The sequence below is a fragment of the Rhipicephalus microplus genome, chromosome 6 (genome assembly GCF_043290135.1).
Source record: "Rhipicephalus microplus isolate Deutch F79 chromosome 6, USDA_Rmic, whole genome shotgun sequence".
Lineage (NCBI taxonomy): Eukaryota > Metazoa > Arthropoda > Arachnida > Ixodida > Ixodidae > Rhipicephalus > Rhipicephalus microplus.
The window spans coordinates 5730864-5752422 of NC_134705.1; the positions used below are offsets into that span (position 1 = coordinate 5730864).

Sequence of the window (21559 nt, forward strand, 5' to 3'; positions counted from 1 at the left end):
TTTCTTGTTCTTCGGTTCTGGTATTCCAAGTATGTCTTGTACCCTCTCTGGATCAAGGCGTAGGCCTTCTGTAGTGAGTATGTGTCCCAGATACCGGACCTCCGGCTGCAGAAACGCACTCTTCTTGGGGTTAAGTCGGAGGTTGTGCTGTTGACACCGGGATAACACAAGTTTTAAGTTGCAGTCGTGCTCTTCTTTAGTTCTGCCCCATACTAATACGTCATTCATCACAACCGCCACACAGGACAACCCTTCCAAAACGCGGTGCATTGCTGCTTGGAATATTTCTGGGGCCGAAGCTATTCCGAACGGCATGCGAAGGAACCGATAGCGACCATATGGAGTGTTCATGGTGCAAAGTTTGGAGCTCAACTCGCTAAGCTGAATTTGCCAAAACCCTGAAGCTGCATCAAGCGTAGAAAAGAATCTTGCTCCGGCAAGCCTAGGAGCGACATCCTCTAACGTTGGCATGGGATAGTTTTCACGGAGTATGGCTTGATTGAGCGATGTTGGATCTAGGCAAATTCGAACTTTGTCTCCTTTTACAACGGTAACCATATGGCTGGACCCTTTGTTATGACGCCCTGATCCTCTATACGCTGAAGTTCCGCTCTAGTCTTGTCCTCCAGGGCCACGGGGACTCTTCAAGCTGGTACGACGACACCCATGGCGCCGGGCTATTTCGTACTTGTAGTCCTTGAGCTCACCCAGTCCCGTGAAGACAACTGCAAAAGGTTGGGCTGTCTGGTAAAGTTGATCGACATCAATGTGCTGTACCCGGCGGATAAATTCAAGGCGTTCGGCTGCTGAACCACTCAGAGTCACTGGTACACTTTGCTCTATGATGTAGAATGTTTCATGGATCATCCTCTCATTGGCTGAAAGCCGCAGGTGCACTTTTGCTTGGTCGGTTGCCTTGTGGCCGAAAAATGCTGTTAGCGCGACCCAGCAAGCCTGCTCTGGTAGATTCGGTAGCTTTGCAACGTCCCTCCTTGAAATCACGCAACAATTAGCCCCCGTGTCTAATTTGCAAGTGATTGGTTTACCTTGAATGTCCACCGTCGCGCTCCAGTGGTCTGTGTTGACCGTGCTCACCGTTCATGTTTGCAGAAAAAAATTGCCGTCTTCTGCGCATAGTTCCCGTAGTTCTTTCTTCTTGCAAGGAACAGTTCGCAAAGGCGTTGCCGATTTGCATGCTCGGGCAAAGTGGTTAGATCCTCCCCACTTATTGCATGTTCTACCGGTGGCGGGGCATCTTTCGCCACGGTGTGCGCGATAGCCGCAGCTGCCGCAGGCATCCCCTTTCTTTGCGACTGCATTAACTGCCATGTCCTGCGCTGTCTCCGCGGCTTCACTGATTTCACGAAACTGCTGTTTCTCTTGCTCTTGCGTGCGACAGATATCGATAGTCTTCTTGAATAAAGGGTTTTCTGCAATCAGTTTCTTTTGCAGGTTCTCGTCAGGAATACCCAGAATAATACGACTGCGTATCATCCGGTCTTCCATTACCCCAAATTCACAGTTTGGGGCTAACATTCGTAGCTCCGTCAGCCACTTTTTGAAAGGTTCGCCTTTCCTTTGGTTTCTGGACCCAAATAGAAATTAATGATAGATCAAGTTCGTTTCTGGCTTGTAGAACTCTTCAAACTTGGCAATTTAGATGTCTACGTTATTTTTGTCCTCTTCAGGCTCAAACGTGAAGGTGCTGTATACCTTCCTTGCCTCTTCGCCAATAATCACTAGCAACGTGGCTGCTTGCACTTCTTTCGCTTGTTTTGTCAACTGGGTAGCAGTGGAAAATAGCGTGAACTCACCCTTCCAAGTTTTCCATGCAAGCCAGGTGTTGCCCGATGTTTCCAGCGGCTTTATTTATTTATTTATTATTTATTTATTTCATCATACCGCGGGCCGAGTGCCGGCCCAAAGCAGGAGAGGCATACATATCACCGACATCAACGTGAACAAGCGTATCCAGAATTTACACACTAAAAAAAAGGTTAAATAGACAGACGAACAATTGCATGTGCAAGCGGCACTACAATAACACGTTCATAGGTAAGGTTACAAAGTGGACGCAAATGAAAAGGCGCATAAAACAACCAACACTCATATCATATATAATCATATATTCACTAACAAATATTCCTCTAGACAGTGATGAAAATCGTGTGCTTGAACGACGAACTCTGGTAGACTATTCCATTCCGATATAGTTCTCGGAAAAAAACTATTATAAAAAGCAACAGTACGAGCAAATATAGGCTTCAATGCATGGGTCGACGTGTGACGCGTTCTTCTTGATGTCAACTGCCCTAGAAATGACGGTGGCGTTATATTCATCCTTTTGCACAGAATGCTCTGCAGGAAAAATAAACGGGCTATCTTCCTACGTGTTTCCAGGGGCGTAATCCGATTATTCTGCATTAGCTCTGAGATAGCCTTGTGTCTCCTATACTTTCCAAAAATAAAGCGAACTGCTTTCCTTTGAATTCTCTCGAGCTGGTGAATGTCTTTTTTTGTATATGGGTCCCAAAGCGCACATGCGTATTCCAGTTTTGGCCTTACTAACGCTAAATACGCCAAAAGCTTGATATTAGAAGGCGTGTTCTTAATTTTGCGTCTAAGAACGCATAGTTTACGAAATGCCGAGGAGCTAATATCTGTTATATGAGCCGTCCACGTTAAATCGTTGGTCAGTGTGATGCCTAAATACCGGTATTGCGTAACCTGCGGAATCACTGACTGATTTAGGCGGTATTCGAATACGCTTGGTTGCTGTTTTCTTGAGATGCGGAGTAGCACTGACTTTGAAGCATTTAATTGCATTTTAGAGTCCCCACACCACTGATCTATTTTCAACAGTGATTTCTGGAGAACTTCGTGATCGTTAATTGAATTTATTTCTTTGAATATAATGCAGTCATCTGCAAATAACCTTATGCTAACTGATTCCGGTAATATTTCTGTTATATCGTTTATGAAAATAATAAATAGCAACGGACCGAGCACACTGCCCTGTGGTACTCCAGACAGAACTGCCAAAGTAGGTGATAAACAGCCATTTATGTCTACAAATTGTGATCTTTTTCACAGATATGCAGTAATCCAATTAACAAGGTATTGAGGAAGCCCAAGAACACTTAGTTTGTGAAGCAACTTCGCATGTGAAACTTTATCGAATGCCTTACAAAAATCTAGTAGGAGCACATCTACCTGTCCAGATCTGTCTAGTATTGCTGCGAATTCGTGGACTGTAGTTACGAGCTGAGTAACAGTCGACATTCCTCTCCTAAAACCGTGCTGATGCTGAGACAGAATGTTATTCATTGTTAAAAAATCAAGAATTTCACCGGCTACAATGTGCTCAAGAAACTTGCATGATGTACATGTGACAGACACTGGTCGATAGTTTCCTACACTGCATTTGTCACCTTTTTTGTGGATAGGCACTACTCTGGCATTGTACCAATCCTCTGGTACATCCCCAGACTGTAATGACACTTGGAATATTCTCGTCATGTATTCTGCTATTTGATCAGCATAACGGTTTAAAAATACATTAGAAAGACCATCTGGTCCAGCACTTTTTCTAATTTTTAGATTACGTTGCATTTTCAGAACACCCTCCACCGACACCACGGGAGGCACTACTCTGGCATTGTACCAATCCTCTGGTACATCCCCAGACTGTAATGACACTTGGAATATTCTCGTCATGTATTCTGCTATTTGATCAGCATAACGGTTTAAAAATACATTAGAAAGACCATCTGGTCCAGCACTTTTTCTAATTTTTAGATTACGTAGCATTTTCAGAACACCCTCCACCGACACCACGGGAACATCTCCGATAGAAGAATTGGACACAGATGTCGCTGTAGTGTCGCTATCGTTAATAAATACGCTCTGAAAATATTCGTTAAAGCACTTGGCTATTACCGCCTCATCCGTCACTAGTTCTCCATCAAGTTTAACTTCTTTTATGCAATCTTTACGGTTGGAAAGAAAACGCCAGAACTTCTGTGGATCGTTCTTAATGTACTCTGGGAGTGTGGTCTTGAAATACTTTCCCTTTGCTAGGGCAATCTTAGCGGTTAAGGAATGTTTAAGCTCTCGAAATGTTTGAGTTCCGGTCTTATGCTGCTTACAGAGTCTTTTTAATTTTCGTTTGATCTGAATGATCTCGCGGCTGATCCAAGGGTTGCGACGCCCTTTTCTGACTCTTTTCATGGGTACAAAGTGTTCCATACAATGATTTACAACTTCCTTAAACCTCTTCCACAAAAAATGAACATCTTCAAAGTCATGGTATACTAATTTTCTTTCCATATAATCAATAATACTTTCATCATCAGCACGTACATAGTCACGTATGTACGCTAATGAGGCAATTCTAGCACTAGCAGCATGTGGAGCACTCCAGGAAAATAACAGTAACCTATGGTCTGAAATGCCGGGCTCTATGGTAAGTGTTCCGTTTGAAAACTTTTGACTAATAAAGAAAAGATCTACTACTGCGTTTTCTCGAGTTGGTTCCTGTACAACTTGGTCGAGGTTCATTGCTAAAAGTATATCTAATACAACATTGCAGGTTGCATATTTTTCCGATCTAAATTGCTTCCAATCTATGTCGGGCAGATTAAAATCACCAGTAATAATAACATTACGATTTCGATGCGGCAACAGGAAATCATACAATTCTTCAAGATACGAATCAGCGGCATCAGGTGGCCGATAAACTGCGCAAAGCAGGAATGTGAAATCCAATATTTTTACATTTAAAAATAAACTTTCATGGTTTGGAATCTGGTCCATGAAAGTAACAGCTATATTTTCTTTCGCTACCACCGCAACACCACCACCTCTTGAAACTCGATCTCGTCTGTACAACTTGTAACCTGGTGGTACAATTTCGTCACTACTTATTTTGTCTGAAAGCCACGTTTCAGAGATTACAACAAGTTGTGCATTGTAACTAAGCAGCAGCAATTCTTGCAGGCGGAGGCAAGATTGTTGACGGCAAAATCCCTGGCGGCATGGCCATTTCAGCTAGGCACCGCTGCCACCATGTAAGCGGGCCTACAGTTGGGTGATGAACAACGTTTATTGTCGTTGAAACGAAGTAGATATAGGCAAGAATGGTGACGTAACAGGTCACGTGATTTTAACGAAATGGTTGGTGACGTCGAAGTGACTCTGCCATGCTACACTTAACAGACGCAACTTGGAATCATTAACAGATGAACTCCCAAAATCCTTTTCGATTTAAGGTGACTTTAACGTACACAATGTCTTGTGGGGAGATTCTCGCAGTGATGCTTGAAGACGTCTCATTGAACAGCTTCTTTATTCGTCTAGCTTATGTCTCTTAAATACGAAGAATCCTATGTATTTTAGCCTTGCAAACAATTCATACTCAATAAAACTTGTTTTGGGCTAGTTCGTCATTCGTCATATTGTAAGATATTTACCACAACCTCAACTTTCGCAAACACTCACACAATCACCCGAGTAACACAGCTTGCAGTGCTCACTACCAACTGTTTATTGCACAGGAAAGACCTTCTTATATACGTACAACAGAGTGCACAAAACCAACAAAGAACAAAGCTGCGTGTGTGAAAAGCCTTTAACAATAGCGCAACCGCAACCGCGTCAGGCAATCACGATGAATATAACACCGCCACACAAAAAAGGAACAACTAAGAAAAAATACAAAAAGCAGAAAACACCAGCTAGAAGCACTAAATCCTTGCATCAAGAAAAGATATTTACTGTTTATGTATCACCAAAGACCGCTCGCTAACACAGATGTCCTTATTTTTGTCTATAAAATATGCTTCCAACAGCAAACGTGCAGATAAATTGAAGCTTCTTCTGAGAACCTGGGTGTCTGTGGATCGTGGATCACACCCACATGCGACGGTATGTGCCACAAGATGTGCGTACTTATCCTCATTTCTCTTCATTTTTAGCGCATGCTCCCTAAGCCGGTCATTTAGGCATCTCTCGGTTATGCCGATGTACACCTTTCCACAGGAGAAAGGAAGCGAGTATCCAACTCCCATGGAACATTTGACGAAGGCTTTCTGATGTTTTTTTCCGGCAACCGCGTCTCTTGCCATTGCAAATGTGTGGACACAATTTGGCTAGCTTATCCGGTGCCGTAAAGAGCACAGCGGCACCATGCCTAGCAGCCACCTTCTTAAGGTTATGGGAGAGCTTGTGCAAGTACGGCAGCATTTGTGGCTTGGAACCCAATGGATCACGAGCAGCTTCATCCCTTTGTGTTCCACATTTCATCTTCTGCAGTAGTGACTCGGCGACCGTGTTTATGACCAACAAAGGTTAGCCCCCCGCCGTCAATTGGCTGGTCTGATCATAAAAACAAGTTTGCATGTGGTGTGGACACGACTTAGTCAACGAAGATTCTAGGCATAGTGAAGCGATTCCTATTTTACCTATCTTAGAGTGCGCAGAATCATACGACAACAACCCCTTTTTCACACGAGGATGGTAATACCAAGAAAAGTGCTCACTGTCCCTCGGGAAGCTTGAGGTCTAAAAACTGTAGACAAGTCTCTGTGGGTACCTCGGTAGTGAAGCTAAGTCCACGACCGTGCTCTTTAAAAACGCTTGACACTTCTTCACAATAAATACACTCTACTTCATATAAGGCATCCTTACTACACACACTTGTCGAGGTACAACCAGACTCTTGAAAATTGAAAATTTTATCAGGGGGTGTATAGGGCACCCATTTTTGTAAAAGAATTAAGAAGTCGTCAACATATCTTTGCAAAAGTCAAAGTTGCGTTAAATATCTTACAATATGACAATTCGTACTCCTCGATAGATCTTAGCATTTGATCACCGTCCCTTTTAGCTGATATTAAATGGAATGTCCTTAAAAACCCTTATGGAAGTGGCCACCTCCCGGTCATCCTGGGTGCCCCGAACAAAGGCCAACTACTCCTGCAGGTTCCGAGATGGAAGTTCGACTTAGCTGATTGGGAACAGTATCAAACTCTTACCCACATGACATGGGCTGAGATGCCCGCTCTGACCATAAACGACGCTGTTGCGCATTTCGCAGCTTTTATTCTTGATGCCGCATCTAAGGGCATAATTCAAACCAGCGGAATGAGTTCCAAATGGCGAGTTTTATGGTGAAGTGATGCCTGTAGGAAAGCTCGGATGGGTCAGAACAAAGGGTGAGCATTGCTTCATGACTTTCCAGCAGCGGAAAACCTGGAAAATTTTAAGCAGGTCAAATCGCAGGCAAAAGGACTAGACTAGCGTACACTGAGCGCACACACGTACAACCTGCTTTACGACTAGCTGCCATGTGTTGTACGAAACTGCAGTGGCTTATAATAATTTTCCCGCTGTACTAGACCACTCTCAATAATGATGCTACCTTTTGAAAAACAATATTACTTTTTTTGCCCAATATAAATAATAAGGAGTAAGCTTTTATACTACTCGTGCTACTGAGATCTTCACGAAAATTGCGGCAGCATGTCGTTTTTCATGGTTCGTGTTCACGAAATCGGAGAGCAAGCTAGCAAAGCTCACAAATATAAGATTGTGGCAGTCAATGGTGAATTTAAAAGTAAGGCTCCTTTTCACAAGGAAGAAATTGGTATTGTTTAAATACTACCTGTAGGCACATCGGCTCAATGAGCAACTGAGCAAGCATCTGGTTGAAAATCTATTACAGTTGCGCGGCTGCTCGATGACCTGCGTTTTCATCAAGCGGCCGGGGCAGTTGTCACATTTTGCATCGCGTGTCGGCCAGGTGCACGACTATACTGCTATAAGGTCAAATAAAAGTACATTCTGCCCCAGCTATTTATATATTTTAAATTTTGTTAAAGATTATCAGCCGTACCGGGTGCCCAGAAACACACTGTTAAAATCCGTCTGGTATGCCGTATGATCATGGATCGTTGGCAGGATTTTGTCAGGGAGGGGGGGGGGGGACTCGTGTTGCACCACTGCTAGGGTAGGGGAAGCGTGCTGGTATAGCTTGGGTGGGGGAAAACTTTGGTGTGTATTGAGGGGGGCAAATGCTCCTTTTCCACCCCCCTGCCGACACCCATGCATGCATGAGATCGATCTTTTGAGTCATCCTCAAATGCACAGCCTGCATTATTGAGAAAACACATTTCATTGCATCTAAGTAGAAAAAGTAGAATTGTGGTATTCGATTTCTAACGTGTGGGACCTTAGGTAGAAAAAATTTACAACAACATTGGGGGACATCGAAAAATTTGTAGCTCAAAATATCACTTCCAAACTGGGGCTGAAAAATGTCAAGCTAGAAAGGAAAATGATTTCAAACTGAAAAGCCATCCAGAAGCTTTCCAGACCCAGTTTGAAAGTTATATTTCCAGCTGGAAATTGCTTTCCACTTAGGAATTATTTCCATTTCCAGCCTGAAAATATCTTTCTCAGCATGGAATGGGTTTCATTCCCAGCCGGAAATGGCATTTCCAGCTGGAAATAGAAGGTTCGCCTCCTGGATAGCCATTTCCAGCTGAAATCCAGGCTGGAAATTTAATTTCCAGCTAGGAATTCACACCCTATTTTCATGTGGGTGTGTAACAGTGTTTACCAAGAAAGTAAATGTATAAACAAACAGACAAGTTGCACGATGTGATATTGTCACCCAAAAACTAGTGAGTTCATGCAGGAGTGCTTAAAGGTTAGCTTAAGGGGGGGGGAGGCGAATATTGTGTAACTCCTGCCCCCCTCTCCCTCCCATACCCCCTGCAGTCTCCGCCCCTGCTTGGGTGAGTTTCTCATCAGTCCCACGGAGAGTTACTTGTACTCCTGACATCAGGGCAGTGAATTTTCTTTTAATCAGACATGGCAAGGTCTGCATAGATCAATCGTCTGGTCATCTCTTTCTTGAAGAGATCCACCTTTTGCCCTGCCGTGGTGGTCTAGTAGCTAAGGTACTCGGCTGCTGACCCGTAGGTCGCGGGATCGAATTCCGGCTGCGGCGGCTGCATTTTCGATGGAGGCGAAAATCTTGTAGGTCTGTGTGCTCAGATTTGGGTGCGTGTTAAAGAACCCCAGGTGATCGAAATTTCCGGAGCCCTTTACTACGACGTCTCTCATAATCATATTGTGGTTTTGGGACGTTAAACCCCACATATCAATCAATCAGAGATCTACCTTTTAGTTTGGAAGCTGGACACTGGTTTCGAGCAGAGGTTCGGGCCTCTCTCTCTCTTTTTTTTTATTTCATGATACGCCTAAAGGCCCCAGAGGGGTATTATATAGGGGAACGGACACATGAAACGAATCTTTGTATGCTTATACAATGTAAAAACAAGTTTATACGAAATACTGAAAGCGAGCTAAATACAAACAACAACAAAAACTAGATACTTTGGAAAAAAAAGAAAAATAAGTAGAGATAGAATATTGAATACTGTAAACATAAATTAAGGGCACCAACAAATACAGTATACAAAGAAAAAAACTAAAACGAAGGCATGATCTTAAGATACAAAAGTTTGCAATTAACACACAAATAATACAAATCAAGCTGGTACAATGGTCGTGAAAAATATTGTTACGTGAGTAACGAGACAAAGTATTGCGAATATATTCGAAAAATATATTTGCAAGAGCGGTTGCAGCACTGGCCAGTCTGGCTCCGAGCTCGAGCAGCCAGCGAGCCTCATCTTCTTCGTCGGGCGCACACGCGCATTCGCACTATGGTTTGTGGCAGCCTACAGGTAGCATATAACCCCCGTCGGCAAAGGCGCCGTCTCGGCGCATCTAGATGTCAAGATCATTGGGCGAGTGGTACTGCTTCAGGCGTGCGACGTGTACGATGTCGCTGGCCCTAGGGGTGGATGAAGACGGCGAGGCAGCAGGAGTTGGTTTGCTTGGGAGGTCAGAAGGCGAGCACGAGCGGTTTCGCGTGCGTGGGCGGCCCGGCTGATGGCGTCCAGAGCATATTGTGAAGTTGGAGCTGCTGGTAACGGAATCGTCGTATCGAGGGGTAATGTGGGTTCGCGGCCGAACAGCAAGAAAAAAGGGGAGTAACCAGCCGTGTCGTGGCGCGAAGAATTGTAGGCAAATGTCACGTATGGTAAAGCGATGTCCCAGTCAGAGTGATCTGAGGAAACGTACTTTGCAAGCATGTCAGTTAGGGTTCGGTTCAGGCGTTCTGTGAGGCCATTTGTTTGCGGATGGTACGACGTAGTGAGCTTGTGGCGTGTTGCACAAGAGCGTAGAATGTCCGCTATGACTTTCGATAGAAATGTGCGGCCTCGGTCCGTGAGCAGCTGGCGTGGAGCACCATGTTGCAAGATCACGTCGTGTAGAAGAAAATCGGCGACGTCAGTGGCGCAACTTGTTGGAAGGGCGCGTGTGATTGCGTAGCGTGTGGCGTAGTCTGTGGCCACAGCTATCCACCTGTTGCCAGCAGAAGACAGAGGAAAAGGGCCGAGTAAGTCCAAGCCGACGCGAAAGAAAGGTTCAGTAGAAATATCGAGTGGTTGAAGGCGCCCAGCCGGAAGTGTCGATGGTGTTTTGCGGCGCTGACATTCCTCACACGCCGCGACGTATCTTCTGACGGACCGTGCCAGACCTGGCCAATAGAAGCGACGGCGAATCCGGTCGTATGTGCGGGACACACCCAGGTGACCGGCAGTAGGAACGTCATGAAGTTCGTGGAGTACAGCCAAGCGGAGGTGTTTGGGTATGGCAAGCAGCAGAGATGGGCCGTCTGGCTGGAAGTTATGCCGGTATAATGTGCCATTCTGGAGTACGAACGAGCGATAGGATCGGTTCGATGGGGAGGAGTCGAGGCGCTCAATGATAGCTCGTAGGGCTGCATCACGGCGTTGCTCGTCGGCTATGTGGTTCAGTTGAGAAACGGAGCACACGCAGGCGTCGTTGTCAGGTATGGTGGCCGATGGGTCAACTGGATAGCGAGAAAGGCAATCGGCGTCCTGGTGCAGGCGTCCAGACTTGTATATCACAGAAAAGGTGTATTCTTGCAGTCGCAGAGCCCAGCGACCAAGTCGACCTTTAGGATCTCTTAAGGATGAAAGCCAGCAGAGCGCGTGGTGGTCGGTGACGACGGAAAAGTGAGTGCCATATAAATATGGACGAAATTTTGAGACCGCCCAGACAAGAGCAAGGCATTCTCGCTCTGTGATCGAATAGTTACGCTCTGCAGGTGTAAGGAGGCGGCTAGCATACGCGATAACGCGGTCGTGTCCCTGTTGGCATTGGGCGAGAACGGCTCCGATACCGTGACCACTGGCATCAGTTCGGACCTCAGTTCGGGCAGATGGGTCAAAGTGGGCGAGGATAGGGGCGTCGTCAAAAGTGTTATGAGGTGAGAGAAGGCGGCAGCTTGAGTGGACCCCCACGAAAATGGAACGCCTTTCTTCAAAAGATCGGTAAGTGGTTGGGCGATTGCCGCAAAATCTTTCACGAACCGCCTAAAGTAGGAGCAAAGTCCCACAAAGCTCCGGACATCTTTGGCGGATTGGGGTACTGGGAAATTCGTGACGGCACGAATTTTCTCAGGGTCCGGTCTCACACCAGAAGCATCGACAAGGTGGCCCAGCACGGTAATCTGTCGGCGGCCGAAGTGACACTTCGAGGAGTTCAACTGGAGGCCAGCTTTGCGGAAGACGTCGAGAATGGCCGACAGACGCTCAAGGTGGGTCTCAAACGTAGGTGCAAATACGAGGACGTCGTCTAGGTAACACAGGCATGTTGACCATTTGAACCCGTGTAGCAGAGAGTCCATCATACGTTCGAACGTGGCGGGGGCATTGCATAGGCCGAAGGGCATAACCTTGAATTGGTATAGGCCATCTGGAGTGATGAAGGCGGTCTTTTCTTGGTCTTTCTCGTCTACGGCAATCTGCCAATAACCAGAACGAAGGTCGATGGATGAAAAGTAGCGTGCGCCGTGGAGACAATCGAGGGCGTCATCAATACGTGGTAAAGGATACACGTCCTTTTTGGTGATTCGATTTAGATGCCGGTAATCGATGCAAAAACGCCATGTGTTGTCCTTCTTTTTAACCAGGACGACGGGTGACGCCCATGGGCTTGATGAGGGCTCAATAATGCCTTTAGTTAACATCTTATTCACTTCAGCTTGAATAATCTGGCGCTCCGACGCGGACACGCGATACGGTCGACGGTGAATGGGAGCAGCATCACCGGTGTTGATGCGGTGCTTTACAAGAGAAGTTTGGCCGAGTGGGCGGTCGTCAAGGTCGAAGATGTCACGGTAGGAAGCTAGAAGGCGTGCGAGAGCGGCTGATTGCGCTGGGGGAAGGTCAGGGTCGATCATGGGACGTATTGACATGTCGAGGCATGTGGCATCGAGTGGGCGACAAGGAAAATTGGGGCATGCGTCGGCTGCGAAAGTGGTGACGTGATCATCGGCTAAGGACCGCAACGTGGCAATTAGGATGCCTTCAGGGAGGACTTGCTTTGTGAAGCCGAAATTTATGACGGGTAGACGGGTCCGGTTGGAGGCTACAGTTACGATGCAGTGAGGGACGGTGACGTCACGTGCCAGTAGGACATCAGGAATCGGCGTGACGATGTAATTCCCATCCAATACGGGTGAGGTCGTGGCGAATTCGGTGAATGTGAGGGCTTTAGGCGGTAAGCGGAGGAAGTCTGTGGCAGAAAGGCCGTGTTGAGGTTCAGGGTGAATATCCGGCTGAAGAGGAAGGTCTAAGCAAAGAGTACCAGCGGAACAGTCGATCAGAGCAGAATGGGTCGACAGGAAGTCCATCCCTAAGATGAGGTCATGAGGACAGTTCTGGAGCACCGTGAATAGAACAGGGATGTAACGGTCGGCGATGCGTATGCGAGCCGTACACATGCCAATGACAGGAACAGTGCCGCCATCGGCCACACGTACAGCTTCGGTAGCAGGGGGCGTGAGTACTTTTCTTAAGCGGCGACAAAGATGAACGCTGATTATGGACACATGAGCGCCAGTATCGACTAGTGCCGACAGAGAAATACCGTCCACGTGTACATCGACAAGATTTTTGTTCGTATGAAGCGTCAATGGAGGGTTTGGTTCAGACAGGGATGATGCAGCACTACCTCCAGGGGCTGCACTGTCTAGTTTTCCGTCGGGTACGATGAAAAGTTAGGCGGCGAGTGATGGCGGCGTGGCTGGGGCGACGGGGAACGACGGCGTTGAGGGGACGGAGAACGAGCAGGAAGGCGGCTGTTAGACGTGTCGAAAGCAGGGGCGGTACGGCTGGACGAATACCGGCGAAGATCTTCATATGGGCTATAAGGTGCGAAAAACTGGCTCCTATGTGGCGGCGTCCAGGAGGCACGGCAGTAGCGGGAGACATGTCCAACGCGGTGGCACCGGAAGCAGATCGGTTTGTCGTCAGGAGTTCGCCATTCCGCCGGGTTGCGAGATCGTGGAGCAACAAATGGGTCACGTCGAGGTGCATTAATGGGAATTGGTCTGGAGGAGGGGCAAGAGATGGGGCAAGCATCAGGGAACCCGCGGTTGGCGAATTCTTGTCGTACGACCGCCTGAATAACGGAGATCGCGGGGGTTGTCGGTATGGTATGTTCGAAAGAAGTGGGCTGAAGCGGCGCTGGACTTGCTGCTTCAAGTTCCCGTCGAACGATACGCGTTACACTCTGCTCAAAGGGCGGTGTGACGGTAGAATCGGAGCAGGTGGACGTAGCCGCCGTGTTTGGCAACCGAGAAAAAGGAGGGCGCACCCGACGGCTTTTTGCTGTTTCGAAACGGCGGCATTCTTGAATTACACGGTCGATGGTCGAGACGTTAGTGTACACCAGCAAATTGAAGGCGTCGTCCGCGATCCCCTTCAAAACGTGTCCAACCTTTTCAGCCTCAGACATCGCCTCGTCCACTTTTCGGCAAAGAGCGAGAACTTCTTGGATGTATGACACATACGATTCAGTTGGCGACTGGACACGGGTAGCCAGCTCCTGTCGTGCAGCTGCGTGGCGACCGGTCGGGTCCCCAAAGATGTCACGTAGCTTCTCCTTGAACGTGTCCCAGCTGGTGAGTTCGGACTCATTTGTCTCGTACCAGACACGCGGGGTTCCGTCCAAGTAGAAGAGAACATTAGCGAGCATCATGGTAGGGTCCCAACGGTGAGTTTGACTGACCCGTTCATAAAGGCGAAGCCATTTGTCGACGTCGAGGCCAGGTTGCGCAGAAAATGTCCCGGGATCACGTGGTGTTTGGACGGCGACAAAGGTTGTCGGAGAAGCCGCAGATGATGAAGCGGACGCGTTGTCACTGGAAGCCATGGCGGGAAGCTGGAGGATGCGGCCACTGCGGAGCTGCGTGGTGAGGACGGGGATCGTTCCACCTCCACCAAATATGTTACGTGAGTAACGAGACAAAGTATTGCGAATATATTCGAAAAATATATTTGCAAGAGCGGTTGCAGCACTGGCCAGTCTGGCTCCGAGCTCGAGCAGCCAGCGAGCCTCATCTTCTTCGTCGGGCGCACACGCGCATTCGCACTATGGTTTGTGGCAGCCTACAGGTAGCAATATTAACACATGATAACAAGAAAATTAAACGCTGATGTACATATGAAGAAGCTTAATGAGAGTACGCGCGGTGGATATGTAGTCGGAAATGTTGAGTAAAAGTTCGTGTAATGTTGTGAAATCTGCTTGAGTGGCAATGTGGGATGGCAAGTTATTCCATGCAACTATTGTTCGGGGAATGAAGGAATTAGCATAATGAGCTGAGCGACAAGTTATACGTTTTATCTTGAAGATACGGTTTGTGCAAGAAAGATGACTGTTGGTGATTCGAACATGCGGTGAAAGTATGGGTGATGATAGAGTTTGTGGAGAAGCGAAAGGCGGGCAGTTCTGCAGCGATGAGATAAGTCGTAAAGCTGAGCACGAGTTTTTAGTGCTGAAATGCTAGTATAGGGTGAATAATTGGAAAAGATAAAACGGGCTGCACGGTTTTGTGAAAATTCTATTTCTTGGGTTATGTAGATTTGTGAGGGATCCCAGATAGCTGATGCGTATTCGATTTTAGGACGTAATAATGTGATCTATGCTAGTCTACAGAGATTATCTGGAGCATGCTTGAGGTTGCGTTTGAGTAGACCTAATGAGCGGTTAGCTGATGCCAACCTCAGGAAGATGTGATGATGCCATGTAAGGTCAGACTGTAAGTGAACACCTAGGTACTTATACAAAGTTGTCAGTTGAATTATGTTATTATTGATTACATAGGATGTCAGAATGCGGTGCATGCGTCTTGTAAATGATATTAACTGTGTTTTAGCTGTATTATGAGTCATCAACCATGTTGAACAACATGTATTAATTGCGTTAAGATCAGCTTGAAGAATATCTTTATCATTGCACATGAAATTATTCGATAAATCACAGAGTCATCCGCAAAAAAGTCTGATGTGAGAGGACACGCAGTTAGGTAAGTCATTAATATAGATTAGGAAAAGTAAAGGGCCAAGAACGCTGCCTTGCGGGACACCAGAGGTTACGTTGGTGGATGAGGATGTGCTGTTGTTAACTGATGTGTATTGTGATCTAGATAAGAGGAAATTTTTAATTCATCCATCAACAGTTGGGCGCATACTCCGGTTCATTAGTTTTACTATTAGTCTATGGTGAGGAACACGATCAAAAGCTTTCGAGAAATCGAGGAAGATGACATCAACTTGAAATCCTAGGTCTAGATATGAATGAATGTTATGTAAAAAGCCGGCTAACTGTGTTTCGCATGAATAACCCCGACGAAAGCCATGTTGCTATTCAAAAACACTGTTGTGGTCTTCTAAGTAGTTAATGATTTCAGTGTATAATACGTGTTCAAGTAATTTGCAAATAGTACTTGTAAGAGAAATGGGGTGATAGTTCAATGGTTGAGTGGGGTCCCCAGACTTGAATATGGGTATGACTTCTGCTACTTTCCAGTCGCTCCGAATAGTTTTAGTTGATAGAGACTGCGAGAAGAGTGCACACAGTATAGGTGATAAGCTAGGAGACAAACTTTTTAACGTTTTGTTATTAATGCTATTGTGATCAGATACCAAAGAAGTTCTAAGTTTATTCAGTAAACAAGAAATTTCTCCCTCACTAATGATTACTTCAGGCATAGATACGTTGATGAGATTGACAAGGGAGGGTGATGATGGGGTGTCTTCATGTGTAAATACGGATGAAAATGTGTTATTCAATAGACCCGCACACTCGCAGTGGTGAACCATATCGCCGTGCTCATTAACAAGTGTTATGTCACGGTAGCTCTTCGAGTTTATTACATGCCAGAAACGCTGAGGATTGTTAGTGAGCATGGAATACAAGTCATGAGCAAAGAAATGTCATTTCGATGATTTTAAGAGTGATTAATATTGCTTATCGCAGACCTTGTAACGGTGCCAGGAATTGGAGAGGCGGTCCTTATCCGCTGAACGTTATAAACGCTTTTTCTTATTGTTTAGGCGTCAAAGCTTTATGGTAAACCAGGATGTTGTCGGAGTGCAGGCTATTTTTGTTAGAGGGACGAATCGATTGATTAGGTCAGTGAGAGTGGTTTTAAACATTAACCAGTTATGTTCAATGGTTTGAGATTGGTAATTATTGAGGAAATCTAAAGAAAAAACATAAAGCTCAGAGTTTATGCTGTTGAAATTGGCTTTATTATAGCATCGGATATATTTATCAGAGCACTGGCGTCTTGGAAGGGAAAGTATAAAACTACCTGTTATGATGTTATGATCAGAAAGCCCATCTTGATGAGTTAGGTCACAGCGCACTTCCGGATCATTGGTTAATAGAAGATCTAAAATATTGGCTGATGTAGCCGAAGATCGCAAGGGATGCGTGACAAGTTTTGTTAAAGAAAAATCGAGACATGACTGCAAAAAACCATGAGCCTCCTATTGGTAGGTTGTTGTGGAAAGGTTAGCCCAATCAACATCGGGGAAATTAAAGTCCCCAAAAGTTAGAAGTACAGATTTAGGAAAATGAGGAGAATTAATTTCAAGAAGCCGTTGGAATTCCTGAGAAAACGTTTTGTCCATGTCAGGTGGTCGATAAATGGCACCAATGATTATGAGACCTTCTTTATGTTTGATTGAAACCCAAACACACTCTAAAAAAGTGTCTAGGAGAACATATGTGGCGAAAAGATCTTTTTGCACTGCTACCTTAACGCCACCACCTATTCGATTTAACCTGTCGCACCTAAAGAAGTTAAACAAGGTCCAACTATCCAGAATGCAGTTATCGGGTGCAGTATCGGTGAGCCACGTTTCAGTTAGTATCACTAAGGAGGCTGAACATGAGTCAATCGCGGATGATAGTGATACTGTTTTCGAGAGGACACTTTTTTATGATAGTGTACAGGAATGGAACAAGGCCTTAAGCGTCATTCCTCCCTGATAAACATCGAGTGGACGGATAGTTGGTGCGATTACATGACACTGGTCATTCTGTTGCTTGTTTTGACACTCGCATCGCGCATTTAGGATCGTTGTCCCTTATATAAACGTCATCATTTACAAACAACTTGTTGAACACAAGTCCCACACGATCACTATCCTTTCGAATTGTTTTTGAAAATTGTAGAAGGTTGCGCCGCTTGTTTCGCACAGTTTCAGAGTAGTCACGTGATATGCTAAACGGTTTATCTTTGTTTGTAACCATAGCCAATTATTGCCTCAACTTCGTTGTCATTCAAAAACTTTGCAATAATTGGTCGCTTCTTATCGTCAGTAAAACGGCCTGACCTGTGCGCTCTTGCTACTGAGGATATTTTTAAACCAAAATTGTTTTGACAAAATTTCTGAACCAGGCGCTCAGACGTTTCCCATCTCTCATTCTGCTCAGAGTCAGAAAGCCCATAAAACAGTAAGTTGCACCTGCGGGAGTGGTTCTCCACATCATCAACCTTGTCTTCTATTTTAGAAATGCTTACTTCATGTGTTGTCAGAGAGTGCGCATTAGCCTCCCCCGACAAAGATCCTGAAGTTATCTTACGCTCAAACTGATCGAATTGATTCTGCAGTTTAGAAAGCCGCTCTTCGCAGATAAGTGGGATTTTTTCAGAAGCATCAGACTGAATTTTGGCTTCAAATTCTGAGACACGCCAAGTTGATTGTTCGAGTTCGCTTTTTAGGCCGATATGAATTTTTAGCACCTTGTTGACAGATTCTAGAATACCTATACTGCTCGAATCTAGGCTCTGAACAGTATTGAATACAAAGTCAAGCTTTTCTTCTTCAGATTTAGTCATGGGGCCCGGGTTTGCCTCGACATCACCCTCAAGCAGCAATAGGCGCCACAGATTCAATTCAATTCAATTTCAAAATTTGTTTTATTGTTTTCTTGTACAAGACACAAGAAACAAAAGGATGTTGGGGCTAAAGGCATATAGCCTGACAGAGGACCCAACGTCCTTGTACACAGTTCGTACATCAAAAAAATAAAAATAAAAAAAACCAGCTTTCGCGGCATCAGGCCTTCATGAACGAAAGAAGCAACAGAGAAAAGATAGCTGCCAAAACATATCATGTTACATTGAATCTGATTGACTGTACAAATCTTGTAACATACTTACTACATAACACACTTAAATAACAATCACTCAGGAAAAGATGCGTAACACAATCACAAAAACGCTTTACTGAGTTGGGTGGTCACGACACCGCTAATAAAAACACATCGTTGTCGCGAAAAGATCATGCATCATTTAAACTAACCTGCGGAAGCATGAAAAGTGAGCGTGGTATCCCCACAGTTACAGTGTCATGGCCCGAAGTGCTGTCGAAGTGGGCATCCTTAAGTACTGTGCTTTTTGTGGATAAGGTTCCATGTTGCCAGCCGGGTAACGCAGTCATATCCAGAAAAGGCGGTTGACATGGTGGCGGACTCGAAGGTAGGCCGCGTGTCGAGCGTTATCCTTTCAGCGCGGCGTCCTCATTGGGCCCGGTACTATCTGATAGATAATCCAGGCACTGCGGTACGACGGCCGACTGTAGACCAAAAGTCGCCAACAACACCACCTGCGGAAGCATGAAAAGTGAGCGTGGCATCCCCACTGTTGCGGTGTCATGGCCCCTGTCGAGCGTAATCCTTTCAGCGCGGAGTCCTCATTAGGCCCAGTATTTTCTGATGGATAATCCAGGCACTGCGGTACGACGGCCGACTGTAGACCAACTTTTAGTAATGTGGCCAGGAACTTAGTGTGAGAACCATCCCATACTGTCAAGATCAACTTTTAGTTAAACCATGTCCTGGTGGTGCCTTGCAAGGGGTAATAGTTATGCCATAACTTGTCTTTGTTGCTCCAGGTATTGAACACACAATGCGGTCGGACGCTTCAAGGAAGCTTTCCGGCTTCGTGAATGATGATCCGCTGCAAGTTGGTGGCTCCCTCGGTTGCCGGAGACATCCGGATCATGAATGATGATGCATCTCTACCAGATGTTACGTGGCTGTGCCAGTAAACAAAGCAGTCACAGTGAACTTTTTATTGGGCAAAATTTTGCCCAGAAAAGGGACACTTGTAGTGCTGCGATATCAGCATGCACAGTCCTTGAACGTTGTATAATTTGACTATTGGTTAGGTATGTCGACATTCATGCATGTGACATCAAAGATTCCAGCGTTGGTGGCTGCGTTGCTTTAAGAATAAGCTGTGCTATTCACGTTATGCACTCAAGCTTATCAGAGCAATCTCAATGATCGTGAATGTTCGATATTATGGCATGGTGCGTACAAGGCAGTGTTTTCACAGTCACCTCAATGAATACAGTTGAAGCACTATATAAGAGACATGTATCGAGGAGGAAGTTTTGTCTTTTATATATGGTGACTCTTCTAAGCAGGGAATCCCGCACACATTTTTTTATCCACTCCTATTTCAATGCGTATTGGTGTCTTGTTCTTATGCGCGATGTGCAGAGTTTATAAGAGCCCACAGAAAGCTGTGTAGCAGCGGCTGTAGTAGCCATGGACGCTGCAGACTCTTCTTTTTATTGCAAGCATGGCGAACGTATGTGCATGCGATTTGGCGCTTGTGCATGTCCCAAATAATTAATTTTGCCGTGATAATGTGCACAAAGGAGCTACACTTAATAATAGTGGACATGTTTCCTATGTCACAGCTGTATGGGGCAACATTGCTACCATACGCAACAAGTGCTTGTCCCAGACAAGCGTCAACAAGTTTCCCTACGATGTGGAGCTCATTGTAAGCACACGATATTTTTTGTGTGTGTTCAATAACATACGCTCGCCGAGGTTAAATTAAAAATGAAGGAGCATTGACATTTCAGGCCCCTTGGTCACAATGAAAATGTTAGCATGGGCATGTGGCTATTTATGGGTCAGGTAGAGCAGTGTGCGGGTGTGTATTTTGGATGGATTACCCTTTGCCCTATTTTACGTGCGACTAGTCAACTGAATGTAAAATGATTCCAAAAGCAGATGTGTTGGTAAACGTCTTTCTGTTGCAATGATAGCTACTGCGTCCCAGTTAACACTGTAATGTACAAGAGCCACTCACTCGAACACAATCCAACACAACACTGTCTTCGTCGTTCTCTTTCCCCAATCTACCCCTCACGTGCCGGTCACCCCGTTGCTACGATCCACTACAATACTGTGGTCAGTTTGATTGTGGTGTTTCTGCAAGGCATTCGCAGTTGTGTGGCCATTAGTAACTTCATTTTTGTTCATTTTTGTGTTGTTTCAAATGCTGTTTGAAATTCCTGCTCCCACCGATATATGACACGTCACAATATTCGCACTGTCTCTTATAGATAATTCCCGAGAAGTCCATGCGCTCCTGAGGATCGTTTGGGTGAATAATTTATTGTCAAAGTTTTTCAAGTGGGCTATTTGAAGACCATAGCCTTTGAAAATTCTTGCAAGAACCTCATTGTTCCCGGTACGTATGGAATTGCTGCACACTTAGCCCTTTCTTTTTCATTGGCTGTTTCATGGCGGAGCATGGTTGCATTGCGCTTCTGAGTCTTGAGAAGTTGGTTAGAGTAATCGTTCATTAAAAGGCTCTTCTCACAATCTGCAGTTCTTTGCATTTCGTAGGGCTGGAGCAGACACAGAATGCCTGGGAATAGAGTGCTGATGCAATGGATCGCTTTTATCTGATAGGGTGTGCTGAGAGGAAGCTGAGGTACTTCCCTGGGTGCGTTGGCTTTCTATACTTTGAAGTAGCACAGATAATTGAGCTAGTTGGTATTGGTTCATCTTTTAACTGAGTAAAGGCGTGCACACAGAGACGGACACTAGAGCAAGAAAAAGCACACAACAAAAGTGCCATGCTTATTTTATGTAAATGCTTATTTTTAAGTCGCTAGAGATTCTCTCCACAAGGACGTTAAGAAAGGGATTTTATCCATTGATTTTCTCTTCTGCTGTGAGCTGTATGCTTGCCTTGAAAGAGGTCAGGTGCTCGAGAAACTGCGTGGCGTGTTGACAACAGGCGATACAGAAGTGATCGTCCATGTATTATAAAAAAAAAGTC

The 21559-nt window shown here is 45.5% G+C and overlaps 1 protein-coding gene across 13 annotated transcripts in view; it reads left to right on the forward strand.

Moving 5' to 3' along the window:
- LOC119167762 (glutaminyl-peptide cyclotransferase) overlaps window positions 1-21559 on the forward strand; it is an 823023-nt gene that overhangs the window by 165534 nt on the left and 635930 nt on the right. Inside the window, exon 1 of one of the 13 annotated variants that reach the window (XM_075865231.1) lies at window positions 4999-5069. The exons of 11 other annotated variants lie outside the window; for them this stretch is intronic. In XM_075865231.1, the coding sequence (XP_075721346.1) occupies window positions 5037-5069 (33 nt within the window). In that variant the 5' untranslated portion in view covers window positions 4999-5036. Of the gene's footprint in view, window positions 1-4998; window positions 5070-20834; window positions 20963-21559 lie in introns of those variants that run through there. One more of the 13 variants, XM_075865233.1, reaches the window with a different exon arrangement.